At 48.7% G+C, this 16,167-nt stretch overlaps 2 protein-coding genes across 11 annotated transcripts in view; one reads left to right on the top strand and one right to left on the bottom strand.

Annotated features, from left to right (window-relative positions):
- The window catches only part of GON4L (gon-4 like), a 98,764-nt gene extending 94,270 nt beyond the window's left edge, over positions 1–4,494 (top strand). For 5 of the 10 annotated variants that reach the window (XM_032260566.1, XM_032260567.1, XM_032260563.1 and 2 more), the window contains 5 exons: positions 25–138; positions 1,098–1,308; positions 1,948–2,572; positions 2,661–2,763; positions 3,475–3,624. In XM_032260566.1, the coding sequence (XP_032116457.1) occupies positions 25–138; positions 1,098–1,308; positions 1,948–2,572; positions 2,661–2,763; positions 3,475–3,624 (1,203 nt within the window). Of the gene's footprint in view, positions 1–24; positions 139–1,097; positions 1,309–1,947; positions 2,573–2,660; positions 2,764–3,474 lie in introns of those variants that run through there. The other 5 variants (XM_032260562.1, XM_032260569.1, XM_032260561.1 and 2 more) reach the window with 2 other exon arrangements.
- Positions 3,903–8,889, bottom strand: LOC116538303 (protein misato homolog 1-like). Its single transcript, XM_032260579.1, is given in 15 exon segments — positions 3,903–4,289; positions 4,578–4,688; positions 4,776–4,876; positions 5,109–5,293; positions 5,365–5,496; positions 5,767–5,919; positions 6,022–6,156; positions 6,242–6,359; positions 6,516–6,654; positions 6,740–6,794; positions 7,049–7,076; positions 7,078–7,116; positions 7,217–7,286; positions 7,774–7,909; positions 8,002–8,889. Coding segments are annotated over 15 exon segments (1,689 nt in total). The 5' UTR covers positions 8,086–8,889; the 3' UTR covers positions 3,903–4,086.
- Positions 8,890–16,167: the final 7,278 nt, after the last annotated feature.

The raw sequence follows: 16,167 nt of genomic DNA, 5'->3' as shown, positions 1-16,167 counted from the left end.
TAATCAAGCCCAGATATCTTCTAGGAGACTGAGTGGCCGGATGGGGCCAAGGACTGCGCCTGCTCCTGCCATGAAGGAGGTCCAGATTCCAAGCTGAAGAAGAGCAAAAGGAGGAACTGTGGTCACTGTGGCAGCAAGGTGAGGGAAGTGTCAAGGTTACTGCTCCCAGGGGTATCAGAGCTGCTCGGGGCTACCAAGAATTGTACCTTATTGAATTCCTAAAGACACGTTTATAAATAGTATTCAGTACACACATACGTGTACATATGCAAAATAATTGGAATCTGCTAGAAATATATGATAGATTCTGTTTTTTTAAAGAGAATCCTGTGAGGAAAGCTTTTGGAATCGGAAAAACAAAATACCCGTTAAAATATTTCCATCAGATTTTAGAAAACGAAATAAACCTCTGTCATGAGAATAGTCTCTTTAAGTAATCCTAGTTCTCTAGAGTGGAGTTGGTTGGCAGGAAGAGCACAGTTCTTGGTAAGACAAAGGAGTTGTGGAATCCAGTACTCTACTCTGGGCCATTTAAAATCCCTGTAGCAGGAAGGCAGAGGTTGCAGTGAACCATGATCACACCACTGAACTCCAGCCTAGGTGACAGAGTAATACCCTGTCTCAAAAAAAAATAAAAAATCAAATCCTTGGAGGAGTAGCTGGGCACCAGGGCACTCAGGAAGGCTCAGGTGGAAGGATCACTTGAGCCCAGGAGTGTGAGGCTATAGTGTACCACCATGGCCACACCTGTTAAGTAGCCACTGCACTCCAGCCTGGGCAAGATAATCTGTGTCATCTGTGAGACCCTGTCTCTGTCTCTCTTTTCTTTTTGTTTTTCATTTGAGACAGGGTCTCACTATGTTGCCCAGGCTGGTCTTGAACCACTGGGCTCAAGTGGTCCTCACACCTCAGCCTGCCAAGTAGCTGGGTTTACAGGGATGTACCACTACATCCAGTTTAAACCCTGTCAACCAAATTGTTGGAGCACGCATGCATGTTGATTGACTTGGTGAGCATTGGGCAGGGCTTCTTCCTTCGGTGGGCCCCAAAGACATAGGCGATCAGGACACCTTTGACCCCGAAGGCCATCCCTGCAGGTCTGTGACAGCAAATCCTACAAGAGCAAGGAGCTCCATGAGTTGGTGGGCAGCAGCCCCCACCGAGAGGCTAGTCCTATGCCTGGTGCTAAGGACGCGGGGCAGAGCAAGGATGTGATGGAAGAGGAGGTCCCAGAGGAGCGGGAGAGCACTGAGGCCACCCAGAGCAGGACTGTCAGGACCACAAGAAAGGGAGAGATGCCCGTTTCAGGTGAGTGATCTGACTGCCAACCTGGCCCTTCTGTTTCTCAGTTTCATTCTCCTGTACTCCAGACAGGAACCTCCATGAGCCCAGATAAATAACAGCCTTTTCAGGATGGATATACCACCTCTTTCACTGATGGACCCATAGGAAGCCCTTCTCCTGTTCAGGCTTTTTCTATCCTATGGCCTTACTCGTCTTACAGAATGAAGAGTGCTACAAATTTCACACGATTCAACATTGTCTTGTGTTTCCATTCCTAAAACCCTTCCCCCTATCTCCAAATCTGCTGTAATGTACATCCTAAAGACTCGGGACATTCTCAGCTGTGGCAGTAGGACTTTTTATCTTTGCGTAAGTGAGATGACACTCCCCACCTCCACCCAACTCTTCTATTCTTTATTTTTTTTTGTAGAGATGGGGGTCTCACCATATTGCCCAGACTAGTCTCAAATTCCTGGCAACAAGCAATCCCACTGCCTGGCTTCCCAGTGTGCGGGCATTAATAGGTGTGAGCCACCATGCCAGCCCTCTTGTAGGCGAATTTTCGCACAGTACCTGGCCACAGTGACCCTATGGTAATTTCTTGTGCTTCGGTGCATCTCGATCCTGACAGTACCCTGAGATCCTTATTTTCCTCCTGAGCAGGATTGGCAGTGGGGGGCACTTTGCCATCCCCTCGAGAAGTGACTCTTACAGAGCGGCTCCTGGATGGCCCACCACCTCATTCACCAGAGACTCCTCAGTTTCCCCCCAAAACTGGAGCTGTACTATACACTGTTAAGAGAAACCAGGTTGGGCCTGAGGTTCTCCCCTGCCCCAAGGCATCCCCCAGACTTCAGAAAGAGAGAGAGGGCCAAAAGGCAGTGGGTGAGTCCGAGGCTTTGATGCTGGTCTGGGATGCATCCGAAACTGAGAAATTGCCTGGTACCGTGGAACCCCCCGCTTCCTTCCTGAGTCCTGTTTCCTCAAAGACCAGAGATGCAGGGAGAAGACATGTGTCCGGGAAACCAGACACTCAAGAGAGATGGCTGCCCTCAAGCAGAGCTAGGGTGAAGACAAGAGACAGGACGTCCCCTGTTCATGAATCTCCATCAGGAATTGACACCTCAGAGACTTCTCCCAAAGCCCCTAGAGGGGGTTTGGCTAAAGACAGTGGAACACAGGGCAAGGGTCCAGAGGGGGAGCAGCAGCCAAAGGCCACAGAAGCTACAGTGTGTGCCAACAACAGCAAGGTCAGCTCCACGGGGGAAAAGGTGGTCCTATGGACAAGGTAGGTACGGGTGGGTGACGTGTTTGGAAAAGAGCATAGACCACATCCATGTGGCTCCCTAGGATTAACCATGATACCCGGGTTACAGGGAAGCTGACCGTGTGATCCTCACCATGTGCCAGGAGCAAGGGGCACAGCCACAGACCTTCAGCATCATCTCCCAGCAGCTGGGAAATAAGACCCCTGCTGAGGTAAGTGGGCTAGAGAGGGAGAAGGCCCAGCAAAGAGAGGACAAGGTGGCCGACTAAGACAAAGACCAAAGGAGGAGTTTTCAGAGCCAGGACACTAAGTGGTTATTGTAAAGGTCTGATCTAAGGAAAAGCTCGACTCATCAGGCTGGTCGTGGTTCTAGAACAGAAAGGACACTGATTTTGAGGACATTTTTTTTTTTAAATTTGAGACAGAGTTTTGCTCTTGTTGCCCAGGCTGGAGCGCAGTGGTGTGATCTCAGCTTACTGCAACCTCCACCTTCTGGATTCAAGTGATTCTCCTGCCTCAGCCTCCAAAGTAGCTGGGAATACAGCTGCCCACCACCATGCCTGGCTAATTTATTTATTTTTAGTAGAGAGAGGGTTTCACCATGTTGGCCAGGCTGGTCTTGAACTCCTACCTCAGGTGATGCACCCGCCTCAGCCTCCCAAAGCACTGGGATTACAGGCGTGAGTTACTGCACCCAGCCAGGATTTTGAGGTAGAAGCTCTGAGTTTCCATTCTAGTTTTGTTTTTAGGAGGCGTGTGACTTTGGGCAAAACCTTTAGCTTCTTAGTGTCCTTATCTATAAAGACATCGCTCTCCCAGCCTTGCTGTGTGGAATAAATAAAAGTTCCCAAATAAGGCTGAAGTGCTTCGTAGATGTTAACCTGTTTCTCAGGCTCAGTGAATACACCCTGCTCCTTTCTCAGGTTTCCCACCGTTTTCGAGAACTCATGCAGCTCTTCCACACTGCGTGTGAGGCCAGCTCTGAGGATGAGGATGATGCGACCAGTACCAGCAATGCAGACCAGCTGTCTGACCATGGGGACCTTCTATCTGAAGAGGAGTTGGATGAATGAGACTCTGGGAATGCTTGGGTATCATCTACACAGGACCAAACCCAACAGGCGCCCTGACACTGGGGAGGAGGGGAGCTGTACTCTCCTTGTACAACCCTTGCACCCAGTTTACAAAGCTGGACAGCAGGAGCCCAGGACGAGGACAAAGGCTGGAGGTTGGAGTCAGGCCCAGGGGCTGTGCCATCCTAGGCATCCTTCATGGTCTTTTATGAAAACCTTAGGGATGTGCTCTGTAAATAGCATCGAGAGTGGAGCTCAGGTCCTTTCTCTACCTTTTCTTGGTCTGATGGCACATATTTATTGTTCCGTGGTCTAATCACAGGGTTTCTAAATGTAATAAGTACGTATGTTGGTGTAGCTAGTCTTGCGACACAGCTCCTCTGCACGAAGACACCTGCATCCAGCCGTTGTTATTGCAAGCTAGCGCCTCCCCCACACTGGGAACTTGAGCCCACGAGGCTGTCAGTCACCGTCCTGGTAGCACTAGGCCAGGCTTCGCAGCTCCTGCAGCAGCTCTGCTACATCATCGTGCTCCACTCCAGCATCCATGAAGCTGGCCCAGCGCCGCAAGTCGAGTTTGGTGAGGTCTCCGGCCAAGGCTTCCAGAGTCCGGTGCAGGGACGAAGAGGAACACAGTGCCCCAAACACTGGGATGCTCTCCACTGCTGTGGAGGGAGAGAAAAGCCAGACCTGTAGATGGATGATTATTCTACCCCAGGGCTCTGTCAAACTGATAAGGAAGTCCACCCTTGGTAGTCTTGATTGTAAACTCAATAAATTTTGTGTACTGCCCCCTTAGTACACCAGTACTCCAGAGGAAGAACACTTCTTGGGAGCCATAGGGTGAATAAAGGAATGGTTAACTGTGGACCTCTTAAGCACTTTTAATCCAGGGAAGGAGACAGTAAAAACTCTCCCATACTTGAAATCTGTTTTCTTCATCTCTCACATACCTGCTCCCTTCAGGGAACCATCTGGAACCACACCCGGCAGACTGCAGCTTGAGAAGAGGTGGGGGTAAGGAGGAACCACCCTGCAGGGAGTCAGCAGCAGATGGGAAGAACAGTGGGGCAGAGAACAGCCGTTAAGTGAAGTCAAGGGAGGGCTGAGGTTGGCAAGAAGGGCGGGAGCGAACTGTTGTTACACTGACCTCATGACTCTAGGCTGCTGCTGCTGTAAATACTGGGCCAACACTTCCTCCCCAGTGGTACACGCGTGCAGGGAGGAGGGTGGAGGAGTCCCTGGGGGTGAGCTGACTGCCAGAACAAAGCCAAACCGCCACTGGTCTATGGCAGCATGAATAACAAATGAAGAATTCTTACATTCTTAGGCCATCAGCTGGATCAAGATGTTCAGAGACTTTTTTTTGCCTTTTCTAAGGGGTGGGGAGGGAACACTATCATTAGAATGGCCCAGAGAAACCAGGGAGAAAAGGACATGAAACAAAAATCTGACAAGGGGTCCTAAGGACCAACAGTTCTCACCTTGTGTGGCAGGCTCTGTCTATACCCCTCAGCACCACTGACTGGGCAAAGCAACGTGTTCCAGAAAGGTCACCACATGCAGACAGTGGGGTCCATGGGGTGGCTCCTCCAAGCTGCATCAGGGAGTCAGGAAGGGACTGGCCTGGAGCCAAGGGGAAAGGGATGGTTGCTCCTGCTGTCACCACCTAAAGATAAGGAAGAGAACAGGTTACAGGACTTCCTCAGCACTGAGCCAACCCCTCCCAAAGCTTTGTACCTTTTTCCCACAGAAGCTCAGCATGTCAGCCAGCTGAACCATGGAAACTGGGGAGGAGCACAGGCGATAAGGAGCAGTGAATGTGTCCAGGGCTGTAGCCAGGATGGCACTGCAGTGGAAGGGCAGAGTGGCCTGTAACAAGACACCAAGAGGGGCACTTGGCCTCGGGCCGGGAAGAGTGTGGAGGCAGAATATTAACGGCAGAGAGATCCAGGGGATGAAGCAGGGTTACATTTGGCCCCAGGCTGGACAAGCACAGGACAGTGTGACTTGAGCGGCCACATCACAGCTGAGTTCAAGCTCAGGCCTCAGGAACAGAGCCAGTTACAGACAGCGGCTGACTTGGGAATATGAGGAGGCCCCATAGCCAGCTGGAGTCAGAACAAGAGCACCGAGCCTTACATCATAATGCAGGTAAGGGAAGTTGACAGGTGGCCCAGGTCGCAGGCCCAGGCTCCCATCCAGGGACAAGGGGCAGACAAGAGAGCTGTGAGCAGTCAGGTGCACGAGACCAAAAGCTGTGTTTAATAGACGATAGATGTTTCTCCGGGCTTCCTGGGGAAGAAAAAGAGCAGTCTGCATTAAGCAACTTTCCCACGGGATTCTGGTTTCTCCCTCCCCACCGTGTGACCGCTTACTCCTCCAAGTCCCACTCACCCCACGATGGTAGGGACCAGGTAGCAGGCCCCACGTTATTATTCCCCTCCCTGAATATTCATCTTGCAGCATCTCTGCGGCCTTAGCGCCTACCCCAGAGAAGCCATCGTGCAGGTCACACAGGATCTGGAAGCCCTGGGCAGAAGTGAGTGACGAAAGATAGTTAGGGAGGAGGATGAGAAGAGCTTCCACCCTGGGGTACACATAGCCACGCCACGACCTGCAGGTAGTCACATTCCTCCACGTAGAAGTGCAGCCTGTCCTCCAGCTCTTCCTGGTACTTGGGTTCCTTTAGGACACTTTCCCCTTGGCCAAAAGCCTCCAGCCGACCTGCTTCCCTGCCACAAATAAACACGACCCAAGACTTGCATCTCTTCCTCTCAACTCCTCAACCTCTTGTCCTGGGGGAGGGCAGGGAAGATGGCCTCAAGAGCCTCATCCAGCATTGGTGGGGACCCAAGTTTCTTGCCTCACAGCCTCTGGGGCCTCCATACCCATCGTGATTGTACTTCTGAATCATACAGATGCTCCGGGGGTGGAGATGGACTCTGAGGAAGTCTGACCAAACCCTGATGCTGCCCTCTGTAGGGATAAGTGGTGTTGGAGTTGTAGACGTGGTGAGTGGTGGGGGACCTGAAGACAAGTAGAGGAAATGTATCTTTCTCCACATTTCTGTTCCACCCAGACCCCCATCCACCAGTATCTGGGGAAGTCTCACCTTTGTCATTGGGAATGGATTTGACCCTCCAAACAGCATCACTACTCAGCACTCCCTGGGAGAGGTGAGAAAAACCCTCATTTAGTTCCAGGCAGTTTAGAGGCAAAGGTTGGTTTATCCTCGAGTTGGCTGACCACACCACACAGCCGCCTTTCTGTTCACTCAGCCGAGGTCCTTAGGAAAAGATGTGCTTTTTCCCAAAATGTCATTCTAAGTCATTTAAGGTGATTAAAATCCTCTTTTACCTGCCCCTATGGAGGCCCTCGCGTTGTAGCACTGAGTTAAAAAGTTCAGGGCAGAGGCCCTCACCTCTGCACTCAGAAAGTCCTGGAGATAAAGGATCGAGTTCCTCTGTGTGTGTGGTAAGCTTCCCCTGCCTGAAAGAGATTGGAGATTGATCAGAGAAACCACACTCTGATGAGTTTTCCAGCATTCTATGTACATACATATTCCCCACCCCTCTCATCAATTACACACCATGCTATTGCAGCATCCAGCTGTTTGTCCTTGTAGAGCCCACCTTCCTCTTTTAGGGAGCTCAAACTACCTGTACAAAAATAACAATGAGGTCAAAGCCTGGGGCACCCTATGCCTCTAGCTAAACTTCCTGATTACCTGACAGCCTGCTGTCACCATCTCTCCAGCACTTGGCTCTTCTAAGCTTTCTGGGATATATACCAGTTGGGGTGGGGGGGAACCTAGGCCTAGGATAATACAGATTCTATATTTCCGTTCCCAGCTTAGTCATTAGCTATGGGACTGGGGTCAAAAACTACATCCAGCGGTCCGATAGGAATGCTGTAGTTCAAGTCCTCACTGTCTCCAGTGCCTAGCAGCCTGTTCCCGAGATGGCTCTGGAGCAGAATAAAGTTTTGCCGTCCTGCGCCCCTCGGGTGCTGGCACATTGTGCTCAGCTCCTCATCTCTGGTCCTTGAGCTCAGGAAGGTGGGAGGGTCTTGAAGCGAACGGCAGGGCAGGGACTCGGCACACGGAAGGGAAACACGGGGCATCGGCTGACCCTGCCACCACCTCACCCTTCAGATCCATGAGGATGAGTCGCGGCGTGTAGGTCTTCTGGCCGTGCAGCGTCCGGCCCGTACCATACAGGACATCGGGGCACAGCTCTCCCGGCGGCTCCTTAGCATCGGTCGCCCGGCCCAGCGCAGCATCCTGGGGAGGCAGAGAGGACGAGGCAGGCCGGCTGAACGTCGGGACTGTAGATCCCGAAGGGCTCCGCGGGGGCAGCTGGCGGTAGACCTCACCTGCTGGTTCCACCAGTGCGCGCCCGCGAAACCGGCAAAATGTCCCAACTGCAGCGTGAGCACCTCCCGGGCCCCGCCCGCCATGCTGCGCGGCTCCACTGGGCTGCGGCTCCCCAGCCCCGCCCGCCGCTCGCTGCTGCTAGCCGATTGGCTTGGCAGGCCCGCGGACGCGTGTCATTCTCGGCGCCCTATTGGTCCGCAAATACAGCCCTTCCCATTGGAGGAGCGGTTCGCCGATCTTTTCCTCCGTTTTCCTAGATGTCGCCCAGTCTGGTTTCTCCGTGGTTGCCTGTGAGGGGCCTGGTCCACAGGCCACGCTGGTGCTCCTGTTCCAGGCTGGAGCGGGTTGGGCTCTGTCTCCGCCGCTCACTTGGGTCCACCCGGGCGTGGCCTGCGGAAGGCCCTGCCCCCTACTTCTCCTGCGTCTTATCCCTTCTCACAGTTGTCTCCGCTGGCTGATAGCTCCCTGAACAAAAATAAAACCTTGCCAGGAAAGCGCAAGCTCCCCTAAAGCCTTCCATGCCCCTCATCCCTTCAGAAGTCGGATTACGACTAATATCCTGCGGATTGGCCTAGTTATTATCTATTATTTAATGTATTTATCTCTGTGCATCAAACCCCTTATGTAAATAGAGTATGTATCCGTTGTCTTTTTTTTTTTTACTTGAACTCCTGCACTTAGATGTCTTTTGCTCAATATGGTTTATAGAATTCTTCTGCATTTTTGCATATATCTAGAATTTATTTTCATCGCTCCGGAATAGTCCATTTTATGAATACGCCACCATCGATCTATTCTAAACAAAGACTATATTTTGCTGATAATCGCTTTTGGGATTGTTTCCAATTTTGGGCGATTAGGTGCTTTGATTGTTTCCAATTTGGGGCTATTAGTAATGCCAGCACTTTGGAAAGCTGAGGTGGGCTGACCACCTGAGGTCAAGAATTCTAGACCAACCTGGTCAACATAAGGAAACCCTGTCTCTACTAAAAATAAAAAAAAAAATTAGCCGGGCATGATGGTGGGCACCTGTAATCCCAGCTACTCCAGAAGCTGAAGTAGGAGAATCGCTTGAACCCGGGAGGCAGAGGTTGCATTGAGTTGAGATAGCACCACTGCACTCCAGCCTGGGTGACACAGCAAGACTCCACCTGGGGGGGAACAAAAAGTTAGCTTCTTTTGTCTATTCCGAGCTCTTTGTAAGTCCACATTTATTTTATTTAGTCTTATTTATTTTGAAACGGTCTCACTCTCTTGCCCAGGCTGGAGTGTAGTGGTACAATCTAGGCTCACTGCAGCCTCAACCTCTTGGGCGGAAGGGATTCTCCCACCTCAGCCTTCCAAGTAGCTGCAATTACAGGCATGGACCATCACACCTGGCTAATTTGTGTATTTTCTATACATTTGTGGTTTCACCTTCTTTTCCAGGCTTGTCTCAAACTTCTGAGCTCAAGCCATATGCCTTGGCCTCTGAAAGTGCTGGGATTACAGGTGTAGGCTACTGTGCCTCGCTACCATTTCACTTCTAAGTATGATATGGGCTGAAAAGTTTCTGTAGATAATCTGACAGGTTAAGGAAGTTCTCTATTCCTGGTTTGCTAAGAATTTTGGTCATGAATAGATTTGAATGTTTTACAGTTTTCTCTGCACTAAGATAATTACATTATTTTATCCTTCCTTTGCTGCACTAATGAATAAATTACATATTTTGATTTTCATGTAATACTATCTTGCATTCCTAAAATAAACCCAAACTCATATATGTGGATTATCCTTTTAAAATACTGGATCTTGGCTTGGCGCAGTGGCTCACCCCTGTAGTCTCAGCACTTTTGGAGGCTGACGTGGGTGGATCACCAGAGGTCAGGAGTTCAAGACCAGCCTTGCCAACATGTCGAAACCCCATCTCTACTAAAAATACAAAAAATAGCCGGTTGTGGTGGTGCACTTCCGTAGTCCCAGCTGGGAGGCTGGGACAGGAGAATCACTTGAACACAGGAGGCAGAGGTTGCAGTGAGCCAAGATCGGGCTATTGCACTCCAGCCTGGGCAACAAGAGCGAAACTCTGTCTCAGAAAAACATAAATCAAATGAAATGCTGGCTTAGTGCAGTAGCTCATGCCTGTAATCCCAGAACTCTGGGAGTCCAAGGCAGGCAGATCACTCAAGCCCAGGAGGTCAAGGCCAGCCTGGGTGACATAGTGAGATCTTATCCCTACAAAAAAATACAAAAAAAAAAAAAAAAAAAGTCAGGTGTGGTGGTGCAGGCCTATAGTCCCAACTAATTGGGAGGCTGAGTCCGAAGAATGGCTTGAGGTCAGGAGATGGAGGCTACTGCGAGCTATGATCAAGTCAACGCACTCTAGTCTAGGCGGCACAGCGAGAGCTCACCCCTGTAATCCCAGCACTTTGGGAGGCTGAGGCGGGCGGATCACTTAAGATCAGGAGCTTAAGACGAGCCTGGCCAACACAGTGAAACCCTGTCTCTACTAAAAATTAAAAATAGCTGGACATGGGGGTGAGCACCTGTAATCCCAGCTACTTGGGAGGCTGAGGCAGGAGAATCACTTGAACCCAGGAGGTGGAGGTTGCACTGAGCCAAGATCACGCCACTGCAGTGCAGACTGGTCCACAGAGCAACACTCTGTCTCAAAAAAAGAAACAACAAAAAAAATAAAGTTGGATCTATTTATATTTTGTTTGGGATTTCGGCATCCATATGCATGAATGACATTGGCTAATTTTTCTTTAATGTTCTTGTCAGCATTTGATATTAAAGTAATAGTGCCTCAAAAACAACTTGGGAAGTATTTTCCCTTTTCTATTTTGCACAGGAATTTGCATCAGATTGGCATCATTTCTTTAAATGTTTGCTAGAATTTGCTGGGGAAGTTACATAGACTCAGAATGGAGTTTTTGTTGCTGTTGTTGTTTTTTGACATAATCTAATTGTCAGCCAAGCTGGAGGGAGTGCAGTGGCTGGATCAGAGCTCACTGCAGCTTGAACCCCTGAACTCAAGCAGTCCTCCCACTCAGCCTCCAGAGTTGGTGGGACTACAAGATTTTAAAACTTTTCTGTAGAGAGGAGGTCTCTCGATGTTACTCAAGCTGGTTGCAAACTCCAGGGCTCACACGATCCTCCCTCATTGGCCTATGAAAGTGCTGAGATGACAAGAGTGAACTGTGCCCTGCCTGAAGCATTTGTAGAAAAGTTTTCACTTATGAATTCAAGTTCTGAAGTGGTATGGGAGTATTTAAATTTTATCTATTTTTTTGTGTCAATTTTGGTAAACCATATTTTTCTGGAAATTTGCCCATTTCATCTACAAATTCAGAGCTATTACCATCAAGTTATTATGAACTCATTTAAGCTTTTTCATGTCTGCAGAATCTGTGGTGATATGCTTTTTCATTTTCCATATTGTTTATTTTAAAGGCAAAAAGTCACCTGTTTTGTGTCAATAGTAAATAATTGGTTTTTTGTTGTTTTTCTGAGACGGAGTCTTGCTCTGTCACCAGGCTGGAGTGCAGTGACACGATCTCAGTTCACTGCAACATCTGCCTCCTGGGTTCAAGCAATTCTCCTGCCTCAGCCTCCTGAGTGCTGAGACTACAGGCACGTGCCACCATGCCCAGCTAATTTTTGTATTTTTAGTAGAGATAGGGTTTCACCGTGTTGGACAAGATAATCTCGATCTCTTGACCTCATGATCCACCTGCCTTGTTCTCCCAAAGTGCTGAGATTACAGGTGTGAGTCACCACGCCTGGCCAGTAAATCAGTTTTTATCAATCTTAATTTTTTTTTTAATGGAGTCTTGCTCTGTAATCCAGGCTGGAGTGCAATAGCGTGGTCTGGGCTCACTGCAGCCTCCGCCTCCTGAGTTCAAGCAGTTCTCCTGCGTTCAAGCAGTTCTCCTGCCTCAGCCTCCTGAGTAGCTGGGACTACAGGCGTGCACCACCACACCCAGCTGATTTTTGTATTTTTAGTAGAGATGGGGATTCACCATGTTGGCCAGGCTGGTTTTAAACTCCTGACCTCATGATCTGCCTGCCTAAGCCTCCCCAAGTGCTTTACAGGTGTGAGCCAAGGAGCCCAGCCAATTTTTGAATTTTTTAGAGAGACAAGATTTCACCGTGTTCCCCAGGCTAGTCTTGAACTCCTCGGCTCAAGCAATCTTCCTGATTCAGCCTCCCAAAATGCTGGGATTATAGGCCTGAGCCACTGTGCCCAGCTAGCCAGTATTTTCAGCGTACAAAATTTTTGTTGAAGTTTTGTGTTTAGTAATTTCACAATCACTTCATTTGAATTACTTTCTCATTTCCATTATACTTCTTTTTCCCTGACCAATGGGCACGTCAGAAAAGCATGTTTTAATTTCCAGACACGTGAGGAGTTTCTACTTCTCTTTTTGTTACAGGTGTCCAGTTTAAATTGCATTAGAATCAGAGTACAGAGCTGTATGGTTTAAATTCTGTTTTTGTTTTTTTTTTAGAGGGAGTCTCACTCTTGTCACTCAGGCTGGAGTTCAATGGTGCGATCTCGGCTCATGGGAACCTCCGCCTCCCAGGTAAAAGTGATTCTCCTGCCTCAGCCTCTTGAGTAGCTGGTATTACAGGCATGTGCCGCCACCACCCGACTAATTTTGTATTTTTAGTAGAGACAGGGTTTCTCCATGTTGGTCAGGCTGGTCTCAAACTCCCGACCTCAGGTGATCTGCCCTCCTGGGCCTCCCAAAAGTGGCCCAGGTGTGAGCCACTGCACCTGGCCTAAATTCTTTAAAATGTATTGAGTTGCTTTATGGTCCACTGACAGTCAATTTTGAAAAGGTTCTTTACGTGCTTCAAAATAAAGTACATTCAGAAGTTTTCGGATTTGATAGGTGGAAGGTGAGGCTGGAAAGGCAGATCCATTCCACATCACCTCTATTGAAAAAGATCTGTGACCTGGTGCAGTGGCTCATGCCTGTAATCCCAGCACTTTGGGAGGCCCAGGTGGGTGGATCACCTGAGGTCACAAGTTCAAGACTAGCCTGACCAATATGGTGAAACCCAGTGTGTACTAAAAAAAAAAAAATACAAAAATTAGCTGGGTGTGATGGCGGGCGCCTGTAGTCCCAGCTATTCAGGAGGCTGAGACAGGAGAATAGCTTGAACACGGGAGGTGGAGGTTGCAGTGAGCCAAGATCACACCACTGCACTCCAGCCGGGGTGACAGAGCAAGACTCCATCTCAGAAAGAAGGAAGAAAAAGGTATGTGAGGCCTGATGCAGTGGCTCACGCCTGTAATCTCAGCACTTTGGGAGGCCGAGGTGAGCCAATCATCTGAGGTTACGAGTTCCAGACCTGCCTGGCCAATATGGTGAAACCCCATCTCTACTAGAAATACAAAAATTAGGCATGGTGGCGCCCACCTGTAGTCCCAGCTACTAGAAGGGCTGAGGCAGGAGGATAGCTTGAACCTGGGAGGTGGAGGTTGCAGTGAGCCAAGATTGTGCCGCTGTGCACCAGCATGGACAACAGAGCAAGATTCTTTCTGGAAAAAAAAATTATCTGCGAATAAGCGGACCCATGCAGTCCAAAAACGTTGATAGTCAACTATAATGACCTGATGTATTTTCTACCTTATAGAACAACACGTGCTTATTAAATTAAAAATGTTTATTAAAGTATTATTTCATAATCTTCTGCCTTTCTAGAGGCTTGGTGATGTCCAAGTTCAGCTTTAGGCAACTTAAGTTGCTCTCTTTTCTCTCTGTCTTCCTGGGTTAAAGAAAAGGATGAGTGTAATTAGGCTGTGAAAAATAAAGTATATTATGTGAATGTAAAATAACTTCTACCAAAAAAAAATAAGTTTGGGGATTTAATTTTTAAAAATACTTCCATTAGGACAAGTGTGTTAATCATGCTATTCAATCTTTTATGTTCTTGCCAATTCTTTTGTCTCTTCTACCAAGGGGTATATTAATTCTGTAACCATGATTTTCTATTTCTAATTTTGTATTTTTTTTGAGACAGAGTCTTCTTGTTGCCCAGGCTGGAGTGAAGTGGTGCAATCTCAGCCCACTGCAGCCTCACCCTCGTGTGTTCTAGCCATTCTCCTGCCTTAGCCTCCCAAGTAGCTGAGATTACAGGCATAGGCCACCAGGCCCAGCTAATTTTTGTATTTTTACTAGAGACAGGGTATCACCATGCTGGCCAGGCTGGTCTTGAACTCCTGAGCTCAAGGGTTCTGCCTGCCTTAGCCTCCCAAAGTACTGAGATTACAGGTGTGAGCCGCCGTGTCTGGCTTGGTTTTTTGGGTTTTTTAAAAGACTATGTTTTTAGGGCATACTGCTTTATTTATTTATCTGACGAAGCTCACTCTGTCGCCCTGTCTGGAGTGCAATATCGTATTCTCAGCTCACTGCCACCTCTGTCTCCTGGGTTCAAGTGATTTTCCTGCCTTAGCCTCCTGATTAGCTGGGATTACAGGCACCCGACATCTTGCCTGGCTTTTTTTTTTTTTTTTTTTTTTGAGACAAGAGTCACACTCTGTCACCAGGCTGGAGTGCAGTGGCACAATCTTGGCTCACTGCAACCTCTGCCTCTGGGGTTCCAATGATTCTCCTGCCTCAGCCTCCTGAGTAGCTGGGCCTACAGGCGCCAGCCACCGTGCCCAGATAATTTTTTGTATTTAGTAGAGACGGGGTTTCACCATGTTAGTCAGGCTGGTCTCAAACTCCTGACCCAACGTGATCCACCCGCCTCAGCCTCCCAAAGTGCTGGGATTACAGGCATGTGCCATCTCGCCCGGTCCTCTTTTGAATTTTTACTTGCAACTTTAGACTTCTGTCTTGAAGGTAGCATCGTGTTTGGGTGTGTTAGGTCTTCCCAGAAATGGACACCAAGATGGGGTTATAGGCTGGCCAAAGTCATTCATGCCTATACTCCCAGCAATTTGGGAGGCTGAAACAGGTGGATCACTTGAGCCCAGGAGTTTGAGACCAGCCTGGGAAACACAGTGAGTCATCTTTTTATAGCTAGAATTAAAGGTACATGCCACCATCCCCATCTAACTTTGTATTTTTAGTAGAGACTGGGTTTCACCATGTTGGCCAGGCTGGTCTTGAACAGCTGACATCAAGTGATCTGCCTGCCTCAGCGTGAGCCACCAGGCCTGGCTATATATATTTGGGTAGAAGTTTATCTCTAGGATTTGGTAAGAGAGGTTCCTTTTAGAAGAGCAGTGGGAGAAAGGGAAGATACCTGACTTTCCATTACAGTCATTCGTCGTACCTACAGGGGATTTGTCCAGGACCCCGCCTCCCCTGAGTAGCAACATCCTCAGATGCGGAAGTCCCTTATGTAAAATAGCACAGTACACTTTATTTTATTTTTTGAGATAGAGTCTTGCTCTGTCACCCAGGCTGGAGTGCAGTGGTGTGATCTTGGCTTACTGCAACCTCCACCTCCCAAGTTAAGGCAATTCTCCTGCCTCGGCCTCCTGAGTAGCTGGGATTACAGGTGTGTGCCACCATGCCAAGCTAATTTTTGTATTGTTAGTAGATGTGGCGTTTTGCCATGTTGCTGAGGCTCATTGCAAACTCCTGAGCTTAAGCAATCTGCCCACCTTGGGCTTCCAAAGTGCTGAGATTTTAGGTGTGAACCACTGTGCCCGGCCAGCTGTGAATCTTGACATGCTGAATTGCATAAAGTGTAAACAGTACCACTGGAAATTTCTGTAGAATTGATCTCTTCTGACATGCAACAAGTGGAATATCAGGGAAATGCAATTTGGCCAATCTAAAGGCTCCTTCCATATTATTAATCTAATATAACACTTTAGAAACATACTTTAGGCCAGGTGAGGTGGCTCACGCCTGTAATCCCAGCACTTTGGGAGGCCAAGGTGGGCGGATCATGAGGTCGAGATTGAGACTATCCTGGCCAACATGGTGAAACCCTGTCTCTACTAAAAATACAAAAATTAGCCAGGCGTGATGGCACACGCCTGTGGTCCCAGCTACTCGGGAGGCTGAGGTGGAAGAATCGCTTGAACCCAGGAGGCAGAGGTTGCAGTGAGCTCATATTGCACCACTGCACTCCAGCCTGGCGACAGAGCAAGGCTCCGTCTCAAAAAAAAAAAAAAAAAAAAAAAAAAAAAAAAAAAAAAAAAAAAAAAGAAA

This window comes from Sapajus apella, unplaced genomic scaffold (genome assembly GCF_009761245.1).
Source record: "Sapajus apella isolate SASKATOON/1434 unplaced genomic scaffold, GSC_monkey_1.0 scaffold119, whole genome shotgun sequence".
Taxonomy (NCBI): Eukaryota; Metazoa; Chordata; class Mammalia; order Primates; family Cebidae; genus Sapajus; species Sapajus apella.
This window is presented reverse-complemented; position numbering and strand designations above follow the sequence as displayed.